This window comes from Perna viridis, chromosome 5, assembly GCF_037379345.1.
Source record: "Perna viridis isolate PV_CMFRI_1.1 ecotype Kerala chromosome 5, ASM3737934v1, whole genome shotgun sequence".
Classification (NCBI taxonomy): domain Eukaryota; kingdom Metazoa; phylum Mollusca; class Bivalvia; order Mytilida; family Mytilidae; genus Perna; species Perna viridis.
In genome coordinates this window covers 33,559,002-33,586,714 of record NC_142449.1, presented here as the reverse complement: position 1 = coordinate 33,586,714, position 27,713 = coordinate 33,559,002, and the positions used below count along the sequence as shown (strand labels likewise).

The following is a 27,713-nucleotide window of genomic DNA, read 5'->3' as shown; positions in this document are numbered from 1 at the left end:
AAAAACACTACTAGCATGGTTTGTGAACATAGTTTGGAACTTTTAGTTCTTGTACTCCACATTGGGATAATTGATCAATGTGGTAAGTAAAACAGTCAAATGTAAACTTTTGTTTGGCTTATGAATATTATTATCATATTTATTTTTTCAAAGTATAGGTACAAACACTCTTTCAAAAACAAAAAAAAAGAAAATCCCAAATCACTCCAAGAAAGATTGTTTTTAAAACCGAAACACGACCATGGACATTTAAGCTCTTTGATAGGACTTTTTAGCACCGACATAGTGTACATTTTAGCGCCGATTTATATGGCTTTTGAGCGCCAGACTTTTTAGACCCTATTTCAGCGCCATTTCAAATACGCATAGGACTTTTTAGCGCCGATAAATATAGTATAAAATATATATGTATTATTAATTATTTTAATAATATAAAATATGTAAAATGTTTAAGACGAAAGTCTATTTACATCTAAAATTTGGTTACTAATAAATTAAAGTCAAGTTGGGTTTGATACTGTAAATCCCAAAGCACGTATATAATAATCTCTTGTGACATCACCGCGGACGTAACTTTGATAAAAGCTGTTTCCTTTTTTTGTCATATCTCGCGCAGGAACAGCGAGATCGATGTTTCTCGTTTAAATTAATGTATCTGGTAGTTTGGATTATAATTATTGTCTTAATGATAATATAGATGTACGGATAACTTTTGTTCACCACACATATACATGTATGGGTAGATTATTAGGCCTGAGGCACAAGATAAATTTTGTATACAGGTATAAAGGTAAATCCACACAAGCTAACGTCGCTTAAAAGTCCTATCAAAATTACAGATGAGCGGCGCTGAAAAGTTCTATGGCCACTGCGCTAAAATGTCCACTGCCCTTGAAAACAATTTAAAGATAAAATGACACCAATTACAATTTGCCTTCAAGAACCTCTTTATTTGATGAAAGACACAAAAAAAATTATTTCTATAGTCTCTCCAAAACAAAACACTAGCAGAATTATGTTTATTTAAAACCAATTATTATGTTATGTTAAGACATTTAACAATATTGAGGTCTTTTGTAAGTTACATAAATGAAACTATGGTATTCTTTGACTTGTTTTTAGGCTAAATTATGCCGATGGGAACGGCTTGTAATATTACGTGCATATATTTTAAATGAAGAGGTTTATGATAAAATATTTTTATTAGAAATATCATTTAAGTAGGGAATTTACTACTGAAATTTTCTTTGTCAATTTCTTTGAAACAATCAATTAATAATTAGATTTAATCCTGGTTTGCTTCAAGCCTTCCATTTGTAATGCTTATACTTTTTGTTTAGAATTCATATCATAAAAAAAAAACAAACCACATTAACAAGTAGCAATGTATGTTTTAGAAGCAAAACTTGAATCTCAGCTTGGAGTGTTAATATTATTCACATTATGTTAATTATTAATCTTCAATGAGTTGGTTAATTTCACATGCAGTATATGTTACATTATTAATATTTGTAGATTTCCTCTGTAACTGCTTATAGTTAATGATAATAAAGTAAAGAGGTGAAAGATTCTGATAGTTTTAATATTAAAATGGTAACAAATAAGACGTATTTGAACAAATATGATGAAAAATGTCTGAACGATACAATTCCATTTACTCTTTTTAGCTTAATTTGTAAAACAAATATCATACCTTGGCACATTTGTTGCATATTTCAACAAAATAGTGCACATGTTGGCGAATTAGTTTGAAACATATACTGAAACAAATTTGAATAAATTTTGTCAGTTCTGTATTTGATAATAAGCATTATGAGTCTAAGATGTAGAAGTAGAAAAATCAACGGAAGGTAATCTAATTCCTTTGATGGACTCTATGTAGTTCCAAAAAACATTGAGCCTAGATCTATGCATTGAAGGTGCATCATTTGTGTGTATATTGAAAATAAGTTGTCAAAATAAAGATGAGAATGTGTACGTTAGAATCATATTCGAAATTTACTACAAAAAAGGTATGAATATTATTAAAATGTGTAAGATTTTTGCATCCATGCTAAATCCTTTAATCTCAGTTTTCGCTATATAGATGACGTATTATCTTTAAACAATCCTAATTTCCAGGATTTGACACATAGCATCTACCCCCAAGAACTTGAGATAAAGGATACTACAGACTCTGTGAAGTCAGCCTCATATCTTGACCTACACTTAGAAATCTATTGTAAAGGAAAACTATTGACCAAACTTTACGACAAACGTGATGATTTTTCATTCAAAATTGTCAACTTTCCATTCATCTGTGGCAATATTCCTTCAGCACCTGCGTATGGAGTGTTCATATCACAACTCATACGTTATGCCAGAGCTTGCCGAAACTACGCAGACTTTTGTATTGCACTTGAACTCTAACAAACAGGCTTCTGCAACATGGTTATGTTGCTACAAGATTGAAGTCATCACTACAGAAGTTTTATGGTCGTCATCATGGACTCGTGGATCGTTATAGTGTATCCATCTGCACCATGAAAAAAACTGATTTATCCAACGGCTCATAGTTTTCCATTCCTTGTTTGTCTACCCCGGACTTGACTTTTTATGAGCAACTCGGCGGGTGTTTCTAGAGAAGCAGAGGACGCTTACCCTGGTCCATGCACCCAGTTTTTAGTGGAGTTCGAGTTTCTCATTTGCTTTTGTTACTTCGTATGTATGATTTTAGTAACTTTATGTTATTTGTTGTCTGTGTCTGCTTTCCATTTCTGGTCTTTGTTCCTGGATTACGTTCTTTTGACTACCCACGACATTGTGAAGATAAATGTGTCATAAACATTCAGCAATCTGGCCAGGTAGGTAAGTTTAGGTGAATTCGTTTACAATTGTTGAAGGTTTAAAGGTTTTAGGGAAAAGATGAATATGCTTAAGTGTCAACAGTTAACAAAGGAAAGAAGAAATGAAGAAAACTAAAGTTCAAAATTTAGAGAAATTGATGTATTTCAGCAAAACACGAAACAAGGAAACGAAAAACCCAAAATACAAACAAACAAACAAACAAACAGACAAAACAAAACAAAAGCAAAAACACAAACAAAACAAAACAAAACAAAACAAAAAACAAAACAAAACAAAAAAAACCCCCAAAAAACAAAACAAAAAAAAATAAAAAAAATGAACGAAGCTAATATTTAAAGGATTATATTTTAGCCAAATGGAAAATTGTGGATCCACCAATCGTCTTCGGTAACACAGCAACACTTGGTTGCATCGCAGAAAAAGACAACGAAACCAGTGTTAGGAGTTGGCATGGTGGTCCACAAATCAACCTTTAACAGTTAACAATCTCTCAAAGTTTCCAAAAAAATATCAAGCGATTACAGCGCGAAAACCTTTTCAATCTATGCTCAAAATTTGTAAATTCAGAGAGGACGATGTTGAATGTAACTATACATATACAATCGGCCTAACAGAAGACAACCATAGACTGACTTTGGAAGAAGATAAGTTCGAATGTAAGTATCATAATCAAATACTTGTAACTGTAATGAACAAGTATGCCTTTGTCAACAAAACTAAAATATTTCCAGAACACTGATATATGGTAATTATCTAGTGTTGGTACCATCAATATTATTACATAAAATAAGGGGTAACAGGCAATGATATGGAATTGTTTTAAGAAATAAAAGGTTTCTATAAGGATATTTTGTATGTTTTGAAAATTTAGGACCAATTTTACGGGTACATCTAATTTAATTTATTAAATAACCCTGAGATATTTTGTCCATTTAGTCTGTATACTGTTATTTTCTGGATAATTTTGTGATGAAATTACATTACAAAATCCTTTATTTAGTTTCGTATTGTATAACAATATCACTTGGAATTCAAAGATCTCTATTGAATATCTGTTAAAATATTTGTCGACCATTTTGTTCATTATGATAAAATTGATGGTATTGTTTTTTCTGTGATACATATCATAGTACACATCAACTTTGTAGCTATTTTGTATGCATTGTCATATATTACGAGTTGTATTTGTTTGTCCATATAGTACGAACATTTAAAGGCTACTACATATTGTGTTACACTTATGATTTTTTATGGAGTTGCAACGATAACAAACTTGGCTATTGGTTATGTCGTGGTATCATCACTCAGAAGTTTCAGACAAAACCTTAAAAAAACATTCGTTTGAAACGGAACTTCATAATTTTGTTATATATTTTAAGTAGAAGCCCCATGTTATAGATATTAAATAGCAGCCTCATCAATCATTCTGTCAAAAGTTTAAAGTCATACTCATAAAAAATTGGACCATATTCTCAAAAGTTTATATCCGATTTAAATGACACTTATTATATGTACATGTACATATAAGCCGAGGAAGTACCCTATTGACGTTAGAGTAATTCCGTCATGGACCAGGGTAATACCAACCCGTTTTGATATGAATACTGCACTTGCCAAATTATGAACATTTTGCATCCATTCAATAAATATTGCGACAGGTATTGCGAGTGGTTCGTTGACTAAGATGGCCCTCGATTGTAAATATTACGTTCCTGTGTATACTGTAGGCATTTGCATATAGAACAAACCAATTAAAAATTAACGATAAATGTGTTTTCTATTCAGCAGGATATATAACAGAATGATATTGACCTCTAGTGATAGCAGTTTCTGTGTTTTAATCCAATGTACGCCTTGTGTGACTTGTTATATTAAGTTATGATGCCCTCTTCCTAGTCCTATTGAAATACTAATATTTAACTTTCAGCACTGGTATTCACAAACTAAAGTTAATAGCTCCTAGTTCCTTTTCCACACCATACAATCCTAAATAATGCAAACTATATATTCTTTTCTCCGTTCTTATTTCGTATCCACCATAAATAATGCTTGTAATTCAATTCAGGTTCCCATTAAATTCCGCCGATGGTGCTCCTACATTGACAGAAAATATCGTATAATATATATTAAAACGCAATACACGTCAAACGACAATATCAGTGTGGTGGGAAATTGCATTAATGATGGTTTCCTACAGCATTTAGTTTTTTACTATAGCTGTTTCCTTACATTCCAAGTGATGTTTATAGCACCGCAACCTCGTGCAATCTGCCATGTTTGACGAACTTCCTTCGTATTTATACCTTAGAAATTATGTATACACTGGCTCATGATAACGATTACATGTAAGCAAACGAAGGAACCTTGACCCATAATATGTCCCTGATGTTATTACATAATTGTGTACCGATCCTTGTGGTTTCTCTTCCATGAACTCGTTCTATTACTATAAAACTCAAATTAATAGGCTGGTGTTTCCATTGACACTCTGTTGTTATGTAAAATGGTGAGATACGTCACTAAAAATTGTCCATGGCCCCAAACATCTATAGAGTTGAAATATCGGAATAAGTATAGAAAGCGCTATCTTTTTAGGAGTCAGCATTTACATTAAAATATATCAAGATCAACATATTACTTAAACCTAGCTTTAAAGCTTATGAAGTGCTATACCCTAAATCTGGAATGTAAACATAAATGACGTCATTCACAAACAATGCTGATTGGTTAAAAGTATAGTATAATCAATATATAACGTTTCGATAATAAATCAAACATGTCAGTACTCTTCCAAAGCAATATGTTTCATGTTCAATATGACCTAAAAAGGTATTTACTTTACAAATAGTGCTTGAAGCATGTTGAATGCACTTGAAAGAGTGCAAACACAGTCTAAAGAAACTAAAGAGTAAATGAGCTATCCGGACTTCACTAAAATTGGGAGTATGGATCAGATGTACCCGTAGATTAAACGCATTAGAAACATCTATTGAGTTGAAGTATAAGATATTATTTTAATGACAATTTTCAGGAAATAATAAACAGGTGCATCTGCTATTTTTTTAATTTTTGGTTAGAAAGAAGGTTTTGGTATCCGTAAAACGCATAAAATGGACACTACCTTTAACTCGTATAATGTGTAAAAGGGGTAAGAACTCTGCTTTAATAACTCACTCACCGAAACCTTTTCAATGATGTTTTAATGAGATACTCTAGGAATAACATAAAGGTACATCAATTATGCGCAGGTATTTTGTTGTTTGACCTGAATGACATTATCGTACGACTCGTTCTTCTTACAAGGGATTGTTGAATTTCTGTAACTAGTAGTTTAGCATTATGTGCTGTTCTAACTCATATTTACGGTAAGGGTACATAAATCATATACTTTTCACTACTCGTCTCTACTGCGCAAAAGAAAAAAAACCCTACATATTACGATCCCTTTCTCCCTTTTAACACTTTTATGTGGCTACTTTTTACTCATTTATTATATTTAAAAAGCAAGTTGTAAATGAATGGTAATGCAGTTATTGCATTGTGCACCTACATAGGAATAGAGATCATGTTTCCATTTGCATAATCTGTTCTTTCCCATTAAAAAAAAATAAATTGTTCCTGCATCTCCTCCTCAACCATTGCATATATTTTCAAACTCTAAAAAGCTGTGGTATTTATGCAATTGTTCTTTTCGAGTTAGATCTTCCTTTGTATTTTGTTCTTATGCTGCTAATTAGAGGTTATTTCTTAAAACACATGTACAACATACCCGAATTAGAACATTAATATTAGCGGTTTTTGCATTTGATAATTCCATTCTGCACCCCCTAATTTATTTAAGAACCTCATGAAATCAAATTTTTGCCATTTCGATGCTAGAAATATTCACTTCATTTTCATATATTTTCATATTTTCTTCAGCCAGAAGGATAGAAATTGTGTTTTGCACCAGAACAAGTTAAAGGGCTTATTCAGATCCCACTGACAAGTGTGTACGAATTTCACTAAAACATGGATAATAAAATTGGTGTTTAATTCAATTTCTTCTTCATTTAGACCGTCCTGATAAGTAGAACATTGCCGTGGTCACACACTTTCAAAACCGTCATCTCAAGGCAGATGTCCAGGTCTCAAAAATATACCCGAAACCAAAATGTACAGCAAAATTTAAGGTAGATGTATACATAATACTTTATTGAGTTTGATTTTCAATTTGACCTTTTATTCATTCTTGATTATTAAATATAAAATCTTACATATCCGGTATCGTGTTGCAACTCATCCTTTGCATGAAACACAAGCAGATCGATAGAAATGAAAATGCACACACGCAGGCAGATGCAATGTAGCTTGATTACCGAAGGAGATGCATATAAGTGGTTTCTCACACTCAAGTATATATTTCATATTTAGGGAAAGTTCTGCAGTCCATGACACACATCCAAATTCTTACATAATGCTTTGTTTGATAAATGAGTCAGATCACTGCAAGCTCTCTTAAGGATATCCCGCTCCCTATATCTAATTATTGACAAAATCGTCAAACAGGAGTTTGATACCGCTCCAGTTTGAATTCGAAGCACACGATAAGCATAGCTTCTGTAAAAATAACAAGTAACTTTGATAAACATTTGCAGATAAAATATAACGAAACAATTATGGGTGGGCGAACGAACTAATGGACACCATGATCAATGTATACCTCCCGGAAATCCGGAGAAATAGATTTTTGTGCAAGTGATTAAGTATGCTTAAATGATGAATTTTCGAAAAAAAAGGAATATTTAATGACATTAAAACGCATCAGCCTATGTAAATATATTAAATATGGAGTGTTTACTTTTTTTACGCTGCCCCTCCCTTTTTCCTTAACAATTTTCGAATTTTGCAGAGCAGGTTGATGTTGCTCTTTTACACTCATATACAGCAGGTTCCCAAAAGCTATTCAAGCTGGAGGTTGCTCTGTTAATACGATGTTCAACCGAAGTTACTGTAACATTTCAATAAGTATTCTATTCCCTATTGTTTATCTTCTTCTTCTATGGTGGCTAGACATTCGCGATATCATACTATTAACTGTTTGATGCGCACAAGTGATATAAAATGCCGTAGGGGTTGTTTCGCATTGTCTATGAAATCTGATTGGTCAAAGAGTAATCAAGGGAACCAAGGTTATAGCGGTAATCAAAAGAATGTAATCTAGGGACAAAGACCAGACATGGAAAACAGACATACACAACAAAGAACATAAAGTAACTAAAATCATACATACAAAGTAACAAAAGCAAATGAGCAACTCGGACTCCACTAAAAACTGGGAGCATGGACCAGGTGCACTGATAGGGTAAGCGTCCTCTGCTTTTCTAGAAACACCCGCCGAGTTGCTCATAAAAAGTCAAGTCCGGGGTAGACAAACGAGGAAAGGAAAACTATGACCCGTTGAATAAATCAGTTTTCATGGTGCTGATGGATACATCATAACGATCCACGAGTTCATGATGATGACCATAAAACGTCTGTAGTGATGACTTCAATCTTGTAGCAACATAACCCTGTTGCAGAAGCCTGTTTGTTAGAGTTCTAGCGCGATACAAAAAGTCTACGTAGTTTCGGCAAGCTCTGGCATAACGTATGAGTTGTGATATGAACACTCCATACGCAGGGGCTGAAGGGATGTTGCCACAGATGAATGGAAAGTTGACAATTCTGAATGAAAAGTCATCACGTTTTTCGTAAAGTTTGGTCAATAGTTTTCCTTTACTATCGATTTCTAAGTGTAGGTCAAGATATGAGGCTGACTTCAAAGTGTCTGTAATATCCTTTATCTCAAGTTCTTTTGGGTAGATGCGATGTATCAAATCCCCGAAATTAGGATTGTTTAAAGATAATACGTCATCTAGATAGCAGAAACTGAGATTGAAGGATCTAGCCAAACGATATTCGTTCTTTCTGATCAAATCAGCTATGAAATCAGCCTCATAAGAGTGAAGAAATTGGTCTGCAAGTAAAGAAGGTCAAAGGTCAATGGTGACATTATGACATTTCATAGGATGTTTAATGTCATGACATTAATGCCCAATTTCAAAGGAACAAATATTCCAAAAGAATTACAAAGGAAATGGTTTTATAAATTTTGAAATTGAATACCGTAAAATATCAACTCACTTTATTTAATTTTAGCACCATAACAGATTCACCGCGGCTCAGTGATTATTAAATGAAATAACTGGAGTCGACATTCTTTCGCTTATTGTGAAACCTATATTTATTCTTTATGGTTTTTTATTTTATGTTTTTTTACGTGTTTACCACGGATAATCTTTTTTTTTTTTTTACCTCTTCGCCATTGTCATTGGATACACCCTATAATGACATTCTTAGGTTCAGCACATTTGTATTAATCACTTTCATTTATATCATACAAGGGAATTAACATCACCAGCTCAATGCGGATTAGTTTTCGAAAAAGTGGCAAGCTTTTTGGAGCTGACTTAAAGATTGACTTCAAAGCTAGTGATTGTGAAGGCGACTTTGTGATTACATGTTTAGTTGGACATTTTGATGTTCAGTTAAGCAAAGCGGAGTTCCACACATGCAAAGGTAAATCTTAAAGGCAGATAAAGCATTTTACTCCGCGTATACTGGTAAACAGGAAATATTCTTTAGTATTTTTTTAAGAATACAAGATGAAGGACATCAGTCTTCCAAAAAATAAATAAGATATATATATATCTTCTTTATCTTTTTGAAAATTGCGTTCAAATCCTTCTAGTCTGATAAATTATGTAAAATAGGATGAATTATTGAATAAAATCAAAACACTGTACACGGAAAGAGTCAAGAGCAATTAAGGGAACCTGGATTCGAAATCGGTAAAAGAACACAACGCAGGGATAATGACTATTCAAAGAAAATAGACACACACAACAAAACAAACCATGCGCATAAAAATAAAAAAATGAGCTACTCGGAATGAAAACAATGAGAGCAAGAACCAGATGCACCGGTAGGATAGGCATCATCTCCTTTTTTCAGATACACACAACGAGTTATTAAAAAAAAAGTCCGGGGTAGACCAAAGAGATGAAATATGATGTGCTTAATAAAATGGATACACCATCATGATCCGTGAAGTCGTTGTAATGATTTCAATCTTGTAGCAACATATTAGTTTTTCTAGAAACCTAACTGTAAGGAGTTTTAACATGATACATAAAGTGGGTGTAGTTTCGACAAGCTCTGCCATTAAGTAAGAGTGTGATAAAAAAGATCCATTCACAGGTGCTGAAGGGGTGTTGCCAGTTGAAAGAAAAGTTGACGATATAAATCATCGCGTTTATCGTATAGTCTAGTCATGGTTATCTCTTTCCATTGAAGATATGAGGCTGACATTATAGAGTTTGTTAAATCATTTATCTCAAGTTCTTTGGAGTTGATGCGATGTATAAAATTTCCCGATTTTAGGTTTGTTTGAAGACAAAGTGTCATCTACAGAAGCCGAGATCAAATGATCTGACTAAACGATATTCCTTCTTTTAGAAAAGTTCAGTTTTTTAGTCAGCCTCATAAGAGTAAAGAAAAAGGCATGCGATCAGCGGAGCACAAATAGTTTGCATTTGAACACTAATCGTCTTTAGGAAAACATGTCCACCTCACTTAGCAAATATGTCGTCAATAAATAATTGCAGCATTTTGATATAATCTCCGTTGATATAAAGTATAACCAATCAAAACCGAACCCTAGATAATACGAAAGCTTGTCGAAGAGTAATCAAGGGAACCAAGGTTATAGCGGTAATCAAAAGAATGTAATCCAGGGACAAAGACCAGACATGGAGACTCCACTAAAAACTGGGAGCATGGACCAGGTGCACCGGTAGGGTAAGCGTCGAAACCAGAGTCTAGTTTTAAGTCATTTTATACAAATTAAAATGTTCTTGAACTTTACATAACACCTGTCTAAACCGAACTAAATTTTAAGTAGCAGACTTTCTAAAAATCGGACAGAATGTGATTCATATATGTCAAAAACCCACCGAATTCACTTTTATTTCTTGTTCTGACCAGAAACAGTAACAGATCACATAATCAGTCTTAGTCTTTCATATGGTTGTTGCTCTTTTGAGGTAAAAATTATAAGATTGTACATGAAATTTGGATTTTGCAAGAGTTATCATTCTTGATTTTGGCTTCATTTGGCTGATTTTAGTGGGCTATGAATGTATGATTTTCTAAAACGTGCAAATCTGAATGCAGAAAAGGTTGTTGTTATGTGAACGTATAGCATATGTAGACTAAAAAAACATTTGTTTGATGGGTTTTTCTACAACATGAATCACTTTACCATTAGCAGTGTCTGAAGTTTGTATGGACTGATACTTAAGTCCAAAAGGGATCGGTTAAATTAGTTATCACTGTATTTAGAAGAATATTTGGAATCGTATTTCTTTACAAAGTATAAGGAATCTCTGTCAAGTAGAATTACCCTGCCATTTAAGCTGCCTGATAACTGAAATCCTATCAGCCAATTTCTGTTACGTCATATCTGGACCATTAGAATCTAAGTTGAAACCGAAATGTTTTCAGAAGATACACTTTTACAAATGTTGTCGAATAATATACTGATATATTAGTATTATATTATTAAAATGCAAACCGTTGTAAAAAACAATGTCAAGCAAAATAAAGCAACCACAGTTATCGTCAACATCCCTTTTTTGTATTTAAAAATTATTTTAAGAATGTGGAATTAAGAGAGAAGGTACATCACAACAAATGTGTGGATAATTAAAACTCTTTACTTAAGGAGAGGTAACATATGGAATGCTTACAAATGAATTTCGTCTATTTCATCCCTATTTTGTAGAACATCCAATAATTAAAACAGATGGTGGAGGGAAACATCTGACTACTGTGTGGATAGTTGTAGGAATTACAGCATGGATGGTCGTAGTGATTGTAGCAGCATTTATTGCCATGATAAGATACAATATACTAAGGCCAGGAATGTTCTGTCTTGATTTGCACCATAGAGGAGGAAACGTTGAGATACGATATATAGTAAATTTAGCACAAAGGCTTTTTAAGAGAATGTCCATGTCAAAATCAGGCAGACGAGTGGCACAGGGTTAATTTATTTCTCTGAATTTTTGTTCCAATGTAATGAATGTGGTATATGTATATCAAAAATATAAAATTTGTATTGAGTCGACAATGGATGTCTCAGAAAATGATATTAAAGTTCCCTAACAGCATCCAAATGTTGCTGAAAATTAAAGAGTTATCGTGCTTTTCTCAATGAATTTCAATGCCTTCTATGTAATTTATTCCTCTTTTAACGTCGCAGTTAATCCAAAACCAACATTCAACTTTGAGGAAGGTTACATTTATGATATAAAATGGGTAAAAAAGTTTTGTAAACCAAATTTGTCATGTGCCAACCACTGCCTGGTTTTTTGCATGCACACCCTTTAATAACAAGAAACCACCGGAACTAAACCATAATAATTTTCTTCTTATTTGCATATCTAGAAATACTATATTATTGTGATTGATAAACAACTCTCACGCAAAAAGACGTGTAGGAACTACTTTCACACATGTATTCACGACGCTCACATTTTGAATTTATACTTGTTACTTTTTTTTTAATTTGTTTCAGAAAAAAAAGGATTTTCGACGGAAAATTGCTTTTTTCAACTTTCAAACTGTCAAACAATGGACTATATTTTCAAAATATGATTGCATCGTAGAATATATAATCATTCGCAACTATTTTTTTCATAAGAGTCTTTATGGGCAAAAAGACAGAACAGGAATTATAATGTATTTAAAAGAATTATAAGTATTCAACACATGTTTTTCAGAGGTTATTGATGTATAACCAATGGCGATGCACTCATAAACTTTACATAAAATTCCTTCGGACTTTTATTCAGTTTGTGAGTGCATTGTCATCCTTTATATACATATCAATGAATTCTAAAATAAATGTGTTTAATCCTATAGTAAATTGAATTAACCCTTTGAGTGCTAAGGCTTTTCCTCGATTTTGCCGAGAAAGAATTTGAAGATTCAAATTTAACTTCGAACATATATGCATTGACATTACTTACGTACATAAAAATGTACCCAAATATAGGAAAGAAAAAAAAAGTAAAAAAAAAAAACGTAAAAAGAATATAATTAGATATTTCACGAGAAGTGTTTTCAACTTGTCGATTTTCTAAATAAATCTTATTTACCACATTAAACCTTTTTAATACTTAAACCTATAGTTAGCACACAAAAAGATTTCACAGGCCGCTATATTTACACTGATACTTATTTGAAAAGGATATAATAAGCCATTAAAACATCTAAGAATAAGTAAGGTGAATCTCATATCCATTCTCATTAAATAAGTACAGTTTAAAAAAAAAACAAATAGAAGTAAAAACGTTCGCACTATAAATATAAACAACCTAATTACTTGAAAGGAATCCTAAAAAAACATGTAAAACTTCTAGGAAATAAATAACCTTCATGCCAATGTTCTCTTTTCTCTAATTAGTGAATACTTGGCGCTAGTACATGTGAGAACATTAAGAACATTAATTTTCATAACCATATGTACAGCTGACAAAATGTTCCGTGCAGTCGATGTAAAATCACTGTACAATATTAGCGATTTTATCAATAATAAACACATGTACATAATGTATAGTTGAAATTATATATTCATACTGTATAAAATTTATCATTATTTTTTTTCTGTTTTGCTTTTTTTGTTATTTCTTTTTCACTTTTCTTTTCTATTTTCCCCCGTACGGAATACATGACGAATACATGTTGATTTAAGTAGATTGCACAGAAGTTAAAAATAAAGAGAAGTAAATAAAATGTGAATATTTGATCAATAGATAACGACGAGTAGAAATAAGAACAAACTTTGTAAGGAATTTTTTGGCGTTGTTTTAATATGTACAGTCTGCCCCATGAAGCACCCCACGAATTATCACGTTCACATCGATTGCATGGAACATGTGATTTTGAAAATTAATCTTCTCACATGCACTAGCGCCAATAATTCACAAATTACGAAAAATAGACTATTGGAACGAAGGTAATTTATTTATTTCTAGAGGTTTTACGAATTTTTTTAGGATTCCTTTCAACGTCCTGAATAATAAGCTTAATTCATAAAGTTCAAGATCAAAAAACGAGATTATGAGAGAATTGTACTATGCAAGATTCATCCCCTCCCGCTAACACGAAATAAAATATGAAACTAATACATGTGACTTTAATTTATAAGTACTAACATAAAGCAGACAATTTAACCAAACACAACATTGCAAGCTACATCATATAGAAAGGAATTGAAACTGCTCCTATTTTTCGAGCTTCAGAAAGTGTCATTTCATGCATAGTTCCATTAGTTTGGATAAATGAAAGTAATGAGTAAACTCTCTCATGTCATTAAAAAATAAACGTAGGTCGAATTCAAATAATTAGGTTGTTTATCTTTAAAGTAAGAACGTTTTTACTTCTGCTTGTTTTTTTTAAACTGTACTTATTTAAGAAGAATGGATATGAAATTCAACTTCTTCTTCGATGTTTTAGTAGCTTATTATAATTTTCAATTAAATATCATTGTAAACATAGCGGCTTATGAAATCTTTTTGCGTGCTAACTATGGGTTTAAGTATTAAAAAGGTTTAATGGGATAAATAAGATGTATTTAGAAAATCGACAAGTGAAAGAGTAATCAAGGGAACCAAGGTTATAGCGGTAAGCAAAAGAATGTAATCCAGGGACAAAGGCCAGACATAGAAAATGTCTAATTATATGATTGTTTACGTTTTTTTTTGCTTTTTTTTTTCTATCCTATTTTTGGGTACATTTTTATGTACATAAGTACGTCAATGCGTATATGTACTAAGTTGACAACTTGACAGTATCAAATATATTAAAAAACACCCAGGTGATGAATATTTTATGTCTATTTCTTTCTGCGTTCGGTCATCCCGCCGTTGTGCCCTTTCTTGTGACGTTTGAGTATTGTTGACGTCATAAGCAGGACAGTGGAATTTGAATCTACAAATTTTTCATTGGCAAAATAAAGGAAAAGTCTTGGCACTCAAAGGGTTAACACATTCACACGAGGGTCATTGATTTGTGTTTTCGAAATACAAATTGTAATATACAATCGCGTAATGTTTCCGCACGAGTTCAAAAAACGGACGCATTTAACATATATTTCAATATGAAAACAAAACTCAAATAATAATAGGATAACTAATTGGAAAACTGAATAACAAAAATATTATCACAAGTGCCTAGATTAAACGACATTTCCGGGTACAATTAAATCTAAATGAGTCTTTGGTGCGAGTGATAATATTTTGGTTATTCACGATTACCTATTGATATTCCTATTTTTCAATAGTATTTATACATTATTGGTTGTTATTATCAACATAAATTTTAAATTTTGTGATCGGCGGATTTATATTCATGTTGTTACGTTTTGTGACGTTTTGGCGGGAGAAAGTCCGAGAGTGAAGTTACGGAATTTATTTCACAGTGTGAATTATCAAAATTTATTACACTGGGAACATTCGATAAAACACTGCTATCTATATGATAAATAACATCGTCGTTATTTGCCACCCATTAGCATTTCATAGCACGGTGTTTAGAACCCCCCCATTACATGTGAAAGTTTGGAAAGCAGGACTTTGCACTTCATGACATTGTGGTCTGTATTTTTTTTTTTTATAAAATAAGGTTACAAGTAAATACATAAATATATTAAAATATTCTGTATGGCACAAAGTATACCGTAAATCTGCACTTATAAATCTGAACATAGTTTGGTTAACACAATGCTTATTTACCTCATTACGAAAAAAGTAGTTTTTAGATTGAAAAAATGGAACAAGTGTAAGAACAAAAAACACAGCATTGGTCAATGTTTAATGAACAACTATTCACTAACTTCTTCTTTTATGAATCAACCGGAAGGCATAAAAACGTACACATTTTGGGCCAACTTCATCCTATATTTTTAAAAAATAATAATCCATTTTTTTTAATGCTGCTGTAAATGAATGCATCACTTGCCCGACACGGAACATATATAACAAAATAGCTGCAAAAACGTTTTTATAAATAGCATTATAACTAATTTGTAATTTCCATTGATAATACTTCCTGTATATTTAAATAGGTTGTCTTTTTTAATAAAATTCTGACCATTTAATATTTATTCTTTGATCCTCTAAGATAGATCTATCGCATTAAATAAGTTTAACTTAAAAATACCCATAATACATGTAGTCATAATACATTCGATTTATAAAGAACAGATAGTTGTAATAACAATATATTCAACCTATTAACTATTCAAAAAAATCAGGCACTGGTCATGTTCGTCCATTTTTGTCAGATTTTCGGACTTCTCTGGTTCTATCCTTTTCGTAGAATTAAATTGTTTTGCCCAGTGACCTCCACTTTTCTATTCAGAATTTCATTAAAAACTCCTTATTTATAGAGGCATGGCATCCAAATACCGATTGGTACAGTAGGGGAAACAAACACACATGTTTGAACTTGTTATAAGGAGGTAGACCTAGGGTAAGGGACACGACTCTTACAAATCCTTTGAACGCTTGTATTCAGCATTTTACACAAATCGCATTTAAGCATCAAAGTAACTTGGCTTGATTTCATTTTGCTTCAAATGAAAGCTTGATAGGCTTTGGTGAAATTTAATATGATACAAACATAACACTGATTTCAAGAGTGATACCCCTTACCTTAGGCCCGCCTTCTTAATTAGTTACCGAATCAAATATCACATTTTTGTAAAAAAAATAATTATAAGAATATACGTACTGCATGACGTACCAAAACATTATTAGTACTGTTCCAGCAGATCCTGCAGTACCAAGAGGTACACCCCTGATTTAAATTTATTACCAATATCGCTTATGCTGGAAGAGCATAGGTGATATTGGTAGTATTTGGTTCTTAATTTGTCAATGTTTGAAAGGATCATTGAAAGTGTAATCTAGTACCTTATTTTGCAATTATAATTAATGTTGACATATCAAATCAGAAGGATACTGTTTTAACAAATTTAACATTTTATCGAAGTTCATCACGTCTCTTCGATTTTACGAGTTTAGCCAGCTTCCCCCAAATTTAAAATTGTGACCACAATCTTCGGCATCTACGATATGTCTCTACTGAACGTGCCGACTACATTTCACATTGGTCAAGCTCGATTGCAAATGCGTAGAATTGAAAATACGACATACGCATCCGAACCATCACACTTTTGTTTTACATAAATGGTATTCACCTTTGCAAAATCCTTACTATCTATTACAATACTTTACACAATGGTCGGACTTACGACATATATTTTTGAAATCACGATCTAGCTTTGTACATTGCATTCTATTGTCATTAATGGAAACTAATGACTGGTCCTTATTAATCATTCAAAGCAAAAGGAATTAGTTCTATATTAGTCCAGCAAAATTTGTGTTTTTGTTTACAAGAAAAAGAGAAAAAATACATTCTAATGGACTGACGAGACAATACATTTGACTGTGTGAATTTCAAATTGGCAAGTTTTTTATTACATATATCTTGACTATATTATACCGATTGTGACCCATATGAATATTTTTTGTAGTGGCCTCAGAATGTCTTACTCAGTACAATATGTGAACATACATTGTCATTTGTAAAACGCTCGTTATGAAAATTTCCTAAACTTTTGACCAATCTTGATTGACCGTCCAAAAAATTGCATGGCATTTTTAGTTTTGTATATTCGTTTTGTTTTGTAATTTCATGCAAATTATCATTGAGGTATTCAAAATCGTCTTTTATTTGAAAATATTCCCTTTCGTCTGAAAGATATGAACAAGTTCTGGCGTTGGAAGTATTATCAGCAGACTCTACTCCATCGTGTCTATAACCTTCAGTTTGAGTTATCATTTGTAAACGTACAACGTCTGGAGGAATGTTTCTGTGAAAAAAGAAAATGGAGTAATAAAAAAAAAAAAAAAAATCAGAAAACGACTAATGGCTCGAAGACGCGAATTTCCCAAAGTTTGCCAAGCTTGATGCATTAGCAAGTGGTAAATGTTAAAGAATCATAGGCCTTAAGCCTGTAACACTGATCAGAGGCGTAGCCAAAAACCAATTAATCAGAGACCTATAACTAATACAATACGAACACCATACAATAAAAACCGGAATGATTTTTTTCATCAGGCCCTATGTCCTATGTTAATCCGTAATGAACTTACTACACTTTTGATATTGTACTAAAATTTTCGACATGTATAGTTATCATGGTATGAACAATTAAGTGTAAGTGTTTGTAAGAATCAGGCAAAATGGAAAATATCAGAAACATGCATGTCAAAATCCCACTGCTCTGACAATATAATATCATTCAAGGATGCTTTCCCTATTTAAAGAGATCACTATTTGATCTCTGCATCACTGGATTTGCTCAGAATTTTTTCAATAGAATTATGACTCAATACACCAATATGTATCGGAAAATATTGTCATTTTTCCTTGATTCTGATGGTGCAAATAGTCCAATCGTGCTATGAAAATATTGGGTTTTTCTCATACCATGTTTCCCCAACTGCCTGATTTTTAATGTAACTGACACTTAATTACAAAAAAAACAAAAAACAAAACAAAACAAAACAAAAACAAAACAAAAAACTGCTAAATAGACAGTACTATATATATGTGCAATTATTAACTTGTGACATTTGTTGAAATGTTTGTCATATATTTATTAAAGACTTGTTTTTTTTTCTATTTCAGAGTACATCGAGGGAGGAAACTACATAAACCTGTTTCTGTGCATTTTATACCGTAAAATTAGAAGTATTTTTTTTTCGTCTTCATTTTTGCAAATATTGTACACAACTGTGGTCGTAAGAATTTTTCGAGTCAGCTTCATGTAATACTAAAAAGTTAGTGTATGTATATATATTATAAAAATAATTTTTCGATAATAACAAAAAAAAAAAAAAAAAAAAAACAAGAAAAAAAAAAAACAAAAACAAAAACAAAAAAAAACAGTGCACATTAGTACTCATTACTTAAAAAAGGCCCACAAGTTTGGGACCTCTAATGGGACATTTGCGCATGTGACACCAATCTTTGTGTAATAAAAAAGATTAACTGTATTTCAATAACATAATATAACACATACTCCCGTACTCCTGATATAGCATCTGCTACCTCATTCCTTCTCATCTATGCAGCTAGAAAATAGGAGTAAATACAATGGTTTAAGTTGACAAACAATTTATTCTGTAAAAAGCAAATTAGGGGAAGACCTTGGATTATATAATAATCAAAGGTAAAAAAAGGCCGATTTGGTTGACCTAATTTTCCCCGAAATTACAACACAAGACTGAATTAAACCGAACAACAGAGATCAATGCAGAACTTTAAAATCAACACATGGTTGAAGTAGAAAAAACAGACTGCATAAAAGAGCGATGACATGTCTCAGTCTTCTGAACTCTGGTTCTATTCGCTTAGGAATGCCTGAATTTTTATATATGACACAAATGCATTTATACTCTTTTTTCATTCAGTTTATTTTTTGTCTCATACAATGTAAATGTGTTATCGTTTTGTTTTTATCTTTTATCGCCCGACGTTGTGGTTGGTTCCTCATTACTTTTTAAAAAGAATTCTGTGTCATATAAACGTGTTAACAACACTTCTTTAGTCATGTTTGGTATATTTTCAACCCTTCAATTTATTAGAAATTTGTTTACTACGGTTTTCAGTTCGTTGTTTTCTTAATTTCCAAACAACAACCATCATAGTTACTACTGCAGCACTTGCTCCTATCACAGCCCAAAAGGCTTCGTATAATGCTGTTTCATTAGTATTGTCTACAATAATGAAAAAGACATCTGATATTATCGATATTATTATTTCATGTAAAAAATCAATTATATATTTAGGAAAGTACCTAAAGTTGTAAAAGATAATATTTTAATAAATTCATATTACATTTACAAATTTACAAAAGATTTAATGATTGAAGGATTGATTGTTGGGGTTTAACGCCCAAGCAGCAATAATTCAGCTATATTCAGGCGATAAACATGAAATTGATGATAAAATCAACATGAAATGATGATGAAATGGAAAAGGGATGGGACACAAGGATAGCAAGGTCGATAAATTTTGATTGCCTGATTGATTACTTGATTGATTGTTTCTGTTTAATGCCAGAGCAGCAATATTTCAGCTATATTCAGGCGATGAACATGAAAGGGATGATAAAACAAACATGAAATGATGATGATGATGATGATGATGATGATGATGAAATGACAAAAGGGATGGGGATGGGACACAAGGACAATAGGGTCGACACATTTTGATAGCCACAAGAAAAAAGGAGAGATGGGTAGGGTCGGGCAATTTAGCCTCCTGTGGTGGAATGCAAAGGTTCCTACTCCTATCGAATACTACAGCAGGGTTCTTAAACGTGCGAGGAATGTGGAATCTTTTCCAGCACGGTGCACCACAATGGTTTGCGGTCAGGTTTTCCGTATTAGAGCCTGACAACCCCAGCATGTTACACGCCAGGGGTACCCCATTCCACCGCCTGGGGCACACAACCCAGTTTCTCTGTGGGCAGAGCGCCTAGCCCCCGGTTAGGTTTCTGAGCACTATTTAGTCGCCTTTTACGATAACCTTAGCGATGGTGCAGGCCTATTTTTGGACACCCGGACCTGCACGGGGCCAAAACTTTAAAAAAAAAAAGTGAATCAATATATAATTATTGTTTTAACTGAATCATGTACTTTTTTCTAATGTTCCATCCTCCTTTTCACCAAATGCTGTTTTTATAAGTCTTACAGGATCTATGATCTGTTCAACTACACCATACGCATTTCTAATCCTACACGAAAATATAACATCCACATATTTCCTGTAAACTGGTACCGACAAAGTTATCTTTATACCATCCACTTGAAGTCTCACTCCATAAATGTTGAGAATCAAAGTATGATTTTCCATGACATGAAGGTCATTCTGATCTTTGAAGCTTACAACGTTTTCTTCTTTCCCCTGGCTAATGAACCACTTCACATCATGTTCAAGTGGATAAATGTAAACATAGATAGACAATAAGAGGATATCATCCTATAATGTCATTGCCGTTTTTGATATTACCGGTGGACCTGTAATTATACATATTCTATATATATGAAATCGTTTTTGATAAATTGATAAATTGTGTTAACTTTGCAGTTAATGAATATTCATTTTAAAGGCGGTAATAAAATGCAAACAACACGCTAGAGTCATAGTTGCATTCATAAGAAACACAAGTATTGGCTTGGATGTCCGCCACAGCATACTCATTGGATAAGAAATTTAAACGATCAAAATAAATCAAATAATGTTGATCGCCTATCAAGGGAAATCCGGTTGACTAATTTTAATATTAGATTATTAATGAGTGTGTCGTTACATAGTTACGTCTTACTATTATTTGGCAAAGTAACTCATATCAAAAACATGTAACGAATTAGGTAACAAGTTTTGACAATGCTTTCGACAACGGGACTGCTGTTCACAAATTGTTTCTGTGATCGGCATTCTCATACATCACTTCTTTAGCTTATTAACGGATCAGAATGAGGGTAATTCTGACATCAACTTTAACAAAGATGAAGTATGGATTTTCTGCCAGTGACTTCTTTGTTCCAACAGTCTTTTTTTCATTTATTTTCAACCAATCGAAATGCTTTTTTACTATTCAAATAAAATGTCTGAAATAACAACTGTAAAAAAAGGTTCGATCCTTTAAGCCGACCCAATTAATACATGATGATGTCTTAATATTCCTTTTCTTTACTAATACTCCATCAGTATAAACTCTAAACCCTAAAATTCTATTGAAAAATAAAAAAAAACTTCTGAAAAAAAGAGAAAATTTAAGAAGTTATTACCCTGAACAAACACCAAAGATGTGGTTTTAAATTCGGCATCATTCAAAGTTAGAGAGCAGACGTATTTTCCTGTGTCTCTGTAATCTACATGTTTCAAATTCAAAATGGCAACATTTGATTCCACTTTTACAGAAAACGAACGGATAAAATAACCATTCCAAAAGTGTTCAATTGACAATACCCAGTCTGTTTCATTCCTTGGATTGATTTGGCAATATAAATCTAAGCTGTGTGAAGCATTCATTATTGTTTTTGTTGATTCAAACTTCACATGCCATCCTACAAACAAAACATGATCTTCTTTAAAAAAAAAACGGACAAAATAGGCTTACTAATTATAATTCGAAACCGTGACATATCCGAGTAAATATGAAACAAGTACTATTTTTTTAAAAAAAAGATACCCGACGCAGTAAAGTTTTGTTCTTTTTATGTATAAGTTTCTACATTTCATTCAAGAAAATTAGCACATGGTTTCGATTTATTTTTTTTCGAACGCCACTCAGTTTTCAGTATTTGGCCAATCGGGAAACAGAATTTCTATCAGGTGACTTGCGTTTCCATAGAAGAGCGTCCTTAAGGTAGAAGGGTTAAAAGCGAAACTATACCGACTGCGTCGGAAAAAAGTCATCTCGAAATAGAAGTTAGCATGACGTCCATTCCACAGTTGCAGTAAATACATGCAGAGATATATAAACAAATCAGTTGTCTTTTATGTTGTTTGAAATAGAAATACAAATCACTTTGTTCCATACGTGATTTGTAATTGTTTCATATGTTGTAATAATGTGCTAATAATTAATCCTCTTTAGTACTATACAACATCATAACCACAAGAATTTGAGGTTTTGTACAATAGCACATTCCTATTCCATTACAAAAGCTATTTTAAGCAAAAAATAAAAATCATTATCATATTATTTTTGATATTTCGAGCTAAAAATGCTAGCTAGAGATGTGACCTCTGTATCTCAATATCGTGATTGTAGGCATAATTTTGAAACTTTTACCTTACAATCGTACAAGAAGGAGACAGTCTGAAAAAGTGTAATACTATATGTGTATTCCCCCAAAAGTTATTAAGTAGCTGTCTTTCTAAGAATCATGCAAAAAGGCTATATATTTTTATTTTTGTAATTAAGTTGTTTAATGGGTCTATACTATGAAATGTGTAATTATTCATTCAAATCTGCCTGCTCTTAGGAGATAATCCACATTGAAAATCAAGTAGACTCTATTGTATTTGAGCGCCATTTATATAGTTATCTCCTTTAATTCTGAAATCTATAGTGCATTCTATATAATTTTTATCTCCTATGAGCACGGGTTATATGAAAAACCACATGAATCACATTTTGAATGACCCTTAGCTGGAGTACTACTCAAAAGAAAGGAACAAAATTTAAATCTTACAAGTAGAACAATCTTTATGACGTATCTAAATATAAAACACAAATGATTACTATGAGAAACACAAAGGACCGAGTAAATACCGATTGAGCAAGGTTATAGCAAGACACATAAAAAAGAACGGATATTGCGAAATAAACGTTAACGCAACAAATGACCCATCGTCAAAATAGCAAATATCTTCAGAGATCACAAAAAGGTCTTCAACAAGTGTTGAAAACACACCTTTGAGCAAATCTGAAAGGCCACGACAACAAAAGTAAAATAATTCCACGGTAACAGAAGGCAAAGTATTCTACAAAAATCAAACTAAAAGTAATATAACGACAAAAAGTCACATTAATACTAACATCTCCTCACATTGTATAGGCGCATTAAATCTGCCATAACGAATTTGAAAATAACTGTTTCATCATTGTTTAATCATGATGCATACCTGAGTAAACAATTGCAATTTTGATGTCTGTTTTTCCGGCACTGTTCCGGATTCTTAATGAGTGATTTCCAAAATGCTTGTGTTTTAAAGGAACAATGGTTGTTGAGAGATAATAGACGCCGTATCTTCCTGATTCATCGATTGTTTTATCAATGATCCAGATTCCAAGCTTTCCCCCAAGTGTGACTAACCACGAAACTTCCGGTTTTTCAAATGAATTGACTAATAAGGAAATATTAGTGACCATGCCGACATTTGTACCGAAATAGAAGTTTGAAGTGTTTGAAATCACCTTCGGTTTGACTGAAATTAAAACAATTTAAGATAGTTAGAGAGATGACTCGTGAATTAAGATAGCATATAAAGCTCTCGATATCATTTACAATAATGTGTTCACAAACGACTAAGGCAATAGGTTGCACATGTGCCAAATTTTGCTTAAAAAAAAAACCAGAAATTTATGTCGTCTAAAAAAAAAAAAAAAAAAAAAAAAAAAAAAAAAAACATTACATAAGAAACCAAATGTTGATTAAATATCTTACATTTTATAATCAGGTTTATTGTATCATCGGAGACGCCGGCTTTATTTTCAGCTTTACAGCTCAGAAAGCCGGTAATTAATCTGCTGATGTTTCGTATTGTCAACTCACTCTGGGCATGAGTGAAGTTTATGTCACTTCTTACTTGGTTTCCATGAAAAATTCTGAAATCTCCATTGTACCAATATATACGTATCATCTGATCGTTAGAACTTGCTGTGCATGTTAGGCGTAAGGTCTGTCCCTCGGTAATGTAAATGATTTTGTCACTCTTTATGTTAACAACAGGAACGGCTATCAAAGAGGGTTAAGTATACCATAAGGGATTGAGCAACTTACTTGTTCGTTAGATCAATAATGATTAATATAAAATAAAACACATCATATGATACGTGTACTAAAAACAACTATGTGAAATAAGAAAAAAATATAAGCTTTGTTTCATTTTAAATTTCGTGCATGCTCCAGTATGATTGCACTCAGTCAAGTATATTACCGATTTATGGTGAACAACAGTTTGCGCATTATAAGAACATGTGTAAAAATACCCAGATTACCCCCAAAACAGAAAAAAAATACCGAAAATAATTAATCGTAATGGAATCGGGAGGTTTTGCACGTCTTTCGTCAAGATGCTCATAAAATAAAGGTCAATTTTAATTCATACCATTACGAGTTACCAAATTTTAATGTTCAATTTCAATTCAATGCACTGTAATATTCATTTTTCCTTAATAAAAGTGATTATTAGATGCTAAGATAACATTTAATATCTAAAATAAATTGAAATTTCTACAAAATGAATGGGATATACATGTGGAATAAACAAATAAGTTTGTTATGAGTGTTGGAATGTTTAACTGCATATCGTCGACTTGTGACTTTACGATATCGATATTCTGATGATGAATCTTCCACCCTTTATATTGTAGGCTTGTCCAATAATATTTAGGCAAATGGACGAAAAATCGGCTACTCTAATTTTCATTATTGTAATGATAAGCAATGTAAAACATATTACTAGTACCTGATTTGATTAGGTAAACATGACCGCGATAATGAAAATAACATTTTGCCAATCGAAATAAGGTAGTTGGCTTTACAATATTTATAGACTTCAGTATCAAAATGTCCTACTATGCATTATATTACGTAATCCCGGGATTTGCTCGGGTTAATAATGAACCTTTATTTTAAGTGAAGGTCGCACGCGAGTTATTAACCCTTGAAGTCCTAAATCTTCTTCATATAATACACCTTATTCTGCACATCACTTATGATGCTTGGGTAAGGTCACATTATACAACATAAGCGTAATATAAATTGAATAAACACATGATTATTTTTGCATCATTTGTTCAGAAATTAGAGACTTCAAATACTAATGATTGATCGGTAATCAATACTTCATTTTGTTTGTATTTATTTGAATCGCAGTTTGCAGACTATTTGGTGTAATTGGCGTTACAGTATCAAACGATATCATAAGAAATAATCTGATTTTCTCGAACCAAGAATGTTAGTTCCCTTGGTTACTTTTGCTTAAGAGAATCAACCAATCAGAAAGCTTCTTACAAATCAAACTAAATTATTCTATAACGGATATAAATCTACATATCAGATGCAAAAAACTTGCATATTACAATCAACTTTACCCTTCGACGAATTGGTTTGTATCCAGTAACACTGCTGACAGCACTACAAGTTAGAAGTTACAAATGGTCAGAAAGCTTTGGGACAAACTCATACTCTAAAACTCCTGGTCCACCGCTAAACAACAATGAGTCGTCCGAAATCCACATCAAAGTTTCTGCTGGTATGCCACTTTTTACTGTACAAGTCAACTTTGCTCTCTGGCCTTCTAGTACAACCACAGTTCCATTAGTATTAGCGTTGGCGATGGAAATATTAGTTGGTTGTCCTGGCCAAATTAATCAATAATCATTTGTAATGAAGTCACTAACACCATTAACGCAACGTGTTATGTCACAAAAATTCTACAATTGTTATTGTGAAATCACGCTGTCAAACGTCTTTGATGCTCAGTAGTATAACCAACAGGCGAGTTTATTTTAGTCAATGGGTGAATTTCACACACTGACTCGGTATAAGCACATTTAAGTCATTTTATATGGCCAAATGTAAACCTTACACAGAGCTCAAATTATCCTTTTTTTTCTTTTTCTTACATTTTTTTTCGCAAAATTAATTTATTTTCGCCATTTGAAGTAAAAGTGAGGGTCGAAAGCTAAATATTAACACCTGTTTTATTTTATACTCCTACTTAATTGGAATATTGCAATAAATATCAAAAAAGGGCGTAAGAACAACACTTTACCGTTTTATGTCGCACGGAGATAGAAATGGAGCATTGTAAAAGGAGTCAATGAAATTCAAATTTCCTTCACAAAAAATCGCACAAAGGAATCAATATAATGGTTGTGTACATGTAATGTTTTTTTGTTAATTTAATACTGTTTCTAAAACATTTTCATTGTTCATGACTTACTGTACATTTGAAGAATAAAGTCACTGTGATTAAAGGTCCTTTTTTCTCCCGATAGACAGCGGTAAAATCCTTCATCACTGGTGCTAAAATTTTTTATATGAAGATCAAATTTTTCGGCACCATGTTTTGCAGACACCGATATCCGTTTGTAATGAGGTAACGTTTTTTTAACAATTCCACCCTCAGAGTATACTTTTAGACCTCTGGGACCTCGCCACAGAATTGGGAAGGATGTTGATTTATGAGGACATGTAAGTGTTGCAGTTTTGCCTTTCCTGATGTATAGTGAAGTGTTTGTCGTTCCTGAAAGAAATCTATGATTTCATTATCATTATTTTAGATACGTTAAAAAACGTTGCAAAAAGTATAAACGTTTACAACTTTATATGAGTTTTTTTCTGATTTCCATAAAGTCAATTTTATCTCTTTAACGTTAGTAAGGTCAACTTCGATATCATAATTTTTCATAATTATGATTTCGTACCTAGGTGCTATGTGTAGTATACACAAGCGCTTGAGATTTAAAAAAAAATCTTAAAAGGTTGTCAAGATGTATGCTTTTTATCCGTAACAGAAATTATATTTTTAAATTACGTTAGAACAATACATACCATAAGTGTCTGGAATTATAAACTGTACAAACGCAAAAGTAAATGGAAGAATGTACATCTTGAAGAAGTTCACTTATCTGAAATGAAGAAGTAAATAAGCATAATAATTTACAAATAAGATTTCAAATCCGATAGCTAAGGTCATATCTCATGCTAATGCATTAATAAGACACCTACAAAAATATAATTATTCTAGGCGTCAAACATGAAGTGCAATTTAGCATTATTTCCTATAAACGCCATACCAATTTTGCATTGTTTTACAGATAAAAAACCAACCCGGTTAATTAAAGTTCAGGAAGTTTTTGAATTAGTAATGGTTATATAAATAAATCGTGTCCA

At 32.4% G+C, this 27,713-nt stretch overlaps 2 protein-coding genes across 5 annotated transcripts; one reads left to right on the top strand and one right to left on the bottom strand.

The window, feature by feature from the left end:
* On the top strand, positions 1 to 20,423 carry LOC148617167 (uncharacterized). 4 transcript variants are annotated; one of them, XM_088584556.1, is made up of 5 exons: positions 1 to 82; positions 3,199 to 3,503; positions 6,904 to 7,019; positions 9,273 to 9,447; positions 11,714 to 12,987. In XM_088584556.1, the coding sequence occupies exons 4-5, from the start codon at positions 9,294 to 9,296 to the stop codon at positions 11,977 to 11,979; spliced, it is 420 nt and encodes a 139-aa protein (XP_088440682.1). In that variant the 5' UTR covers positions 1 to 82; positions 3,199 to 3,503; positions 6,904 to 7,019; positions 9,273 to 9,293; the 3' UTR covers positions 11,980 to 12,987. The 4 variants fall into 4 exon arrangements, with proteins under 4 accessions (XP_088440682.1, XP_088440684.1, XP_088440681.1 ...); XM_088584558.1 differs by adding an exon at positions 18,697 to 20,423 and having other exon boundaries at positions 19 to 3,503; positions 11,714 to 11,907; XM_088584555.1 differs by having other exon boundaries at positions 19 to 3,503.
* Positions 20,424 to 21,461: 1,038 nt separating this feature from the next.
* On the bottom strand, positions 21,462 to 27,498 carry LOC148617166 (limbic system-associated membrane protein-like). Its single transcript, XM_088585110.1, has 7 exons — positions 27,372 to 27,498; positions 26,761 to 27,063; positions 25,968 to 26,172; positions 25,139 to 25,170; positions 24,255 to 24,545; positions 23,713 to 24,015; positions 21,462 to 22,145 (listed from the first exon to the last, which is right to left on the bottom strand). The coding sequence occupies exons 1-7, from the start codon at positions 27,427 to 27,429 to the stop codon at positions 21,802 to 21,804; spliced, it is 1,536 nt and encodes a 511-aa protein (XP_088441236.1). The 5' UTR covers positions 27,430 to 27,498; the 3' UTR covers positions 21,462 to 21,801.
* Between the last annotated feature and the right edge of the window lie 215 nt (positions 27,499 to 27,713).

Excerpts from the sequence above, each read along its gene's own strand:
- LOC148617166 (XM_088585110.1), bottom strand. The coding sequence starts at position 27,429 with ATGTACATTCTTCCATTTACTTTTGCGTTTGTACAGTTTATAATTCCA. Across the intron at positions 25,171-25,967 it reads CCAAAGCTTTCTGACCATTT|GGTGGAAGATTCATCATCAG; the intron begins GTAACTTCTAAC and ends TACAATATAAAG. Across the intron at positions 24,016-24,254 it reads AATAAACCTGATTATAAAAT|TCAAACCGAAGGTGATTTCA; the intron begins GTAAGATATTTA and ends TTTTAATTTCAG.
- LOC148617167 (XM_088584556.1), top strand. The coding sequence starts at position 9,294 with ATGCGGATTAGTTTTCGAAAAAGTGGCAAGCTTTTTGGAGCTGACTTA. Across the intron at positions 9,448-11,713 it reads GGAGTTCCACACATGCAAAG|AACATCCAATAATTAAAACA; the intron begins GTAAATCTTAAA and ends CCTATTTTGTAG.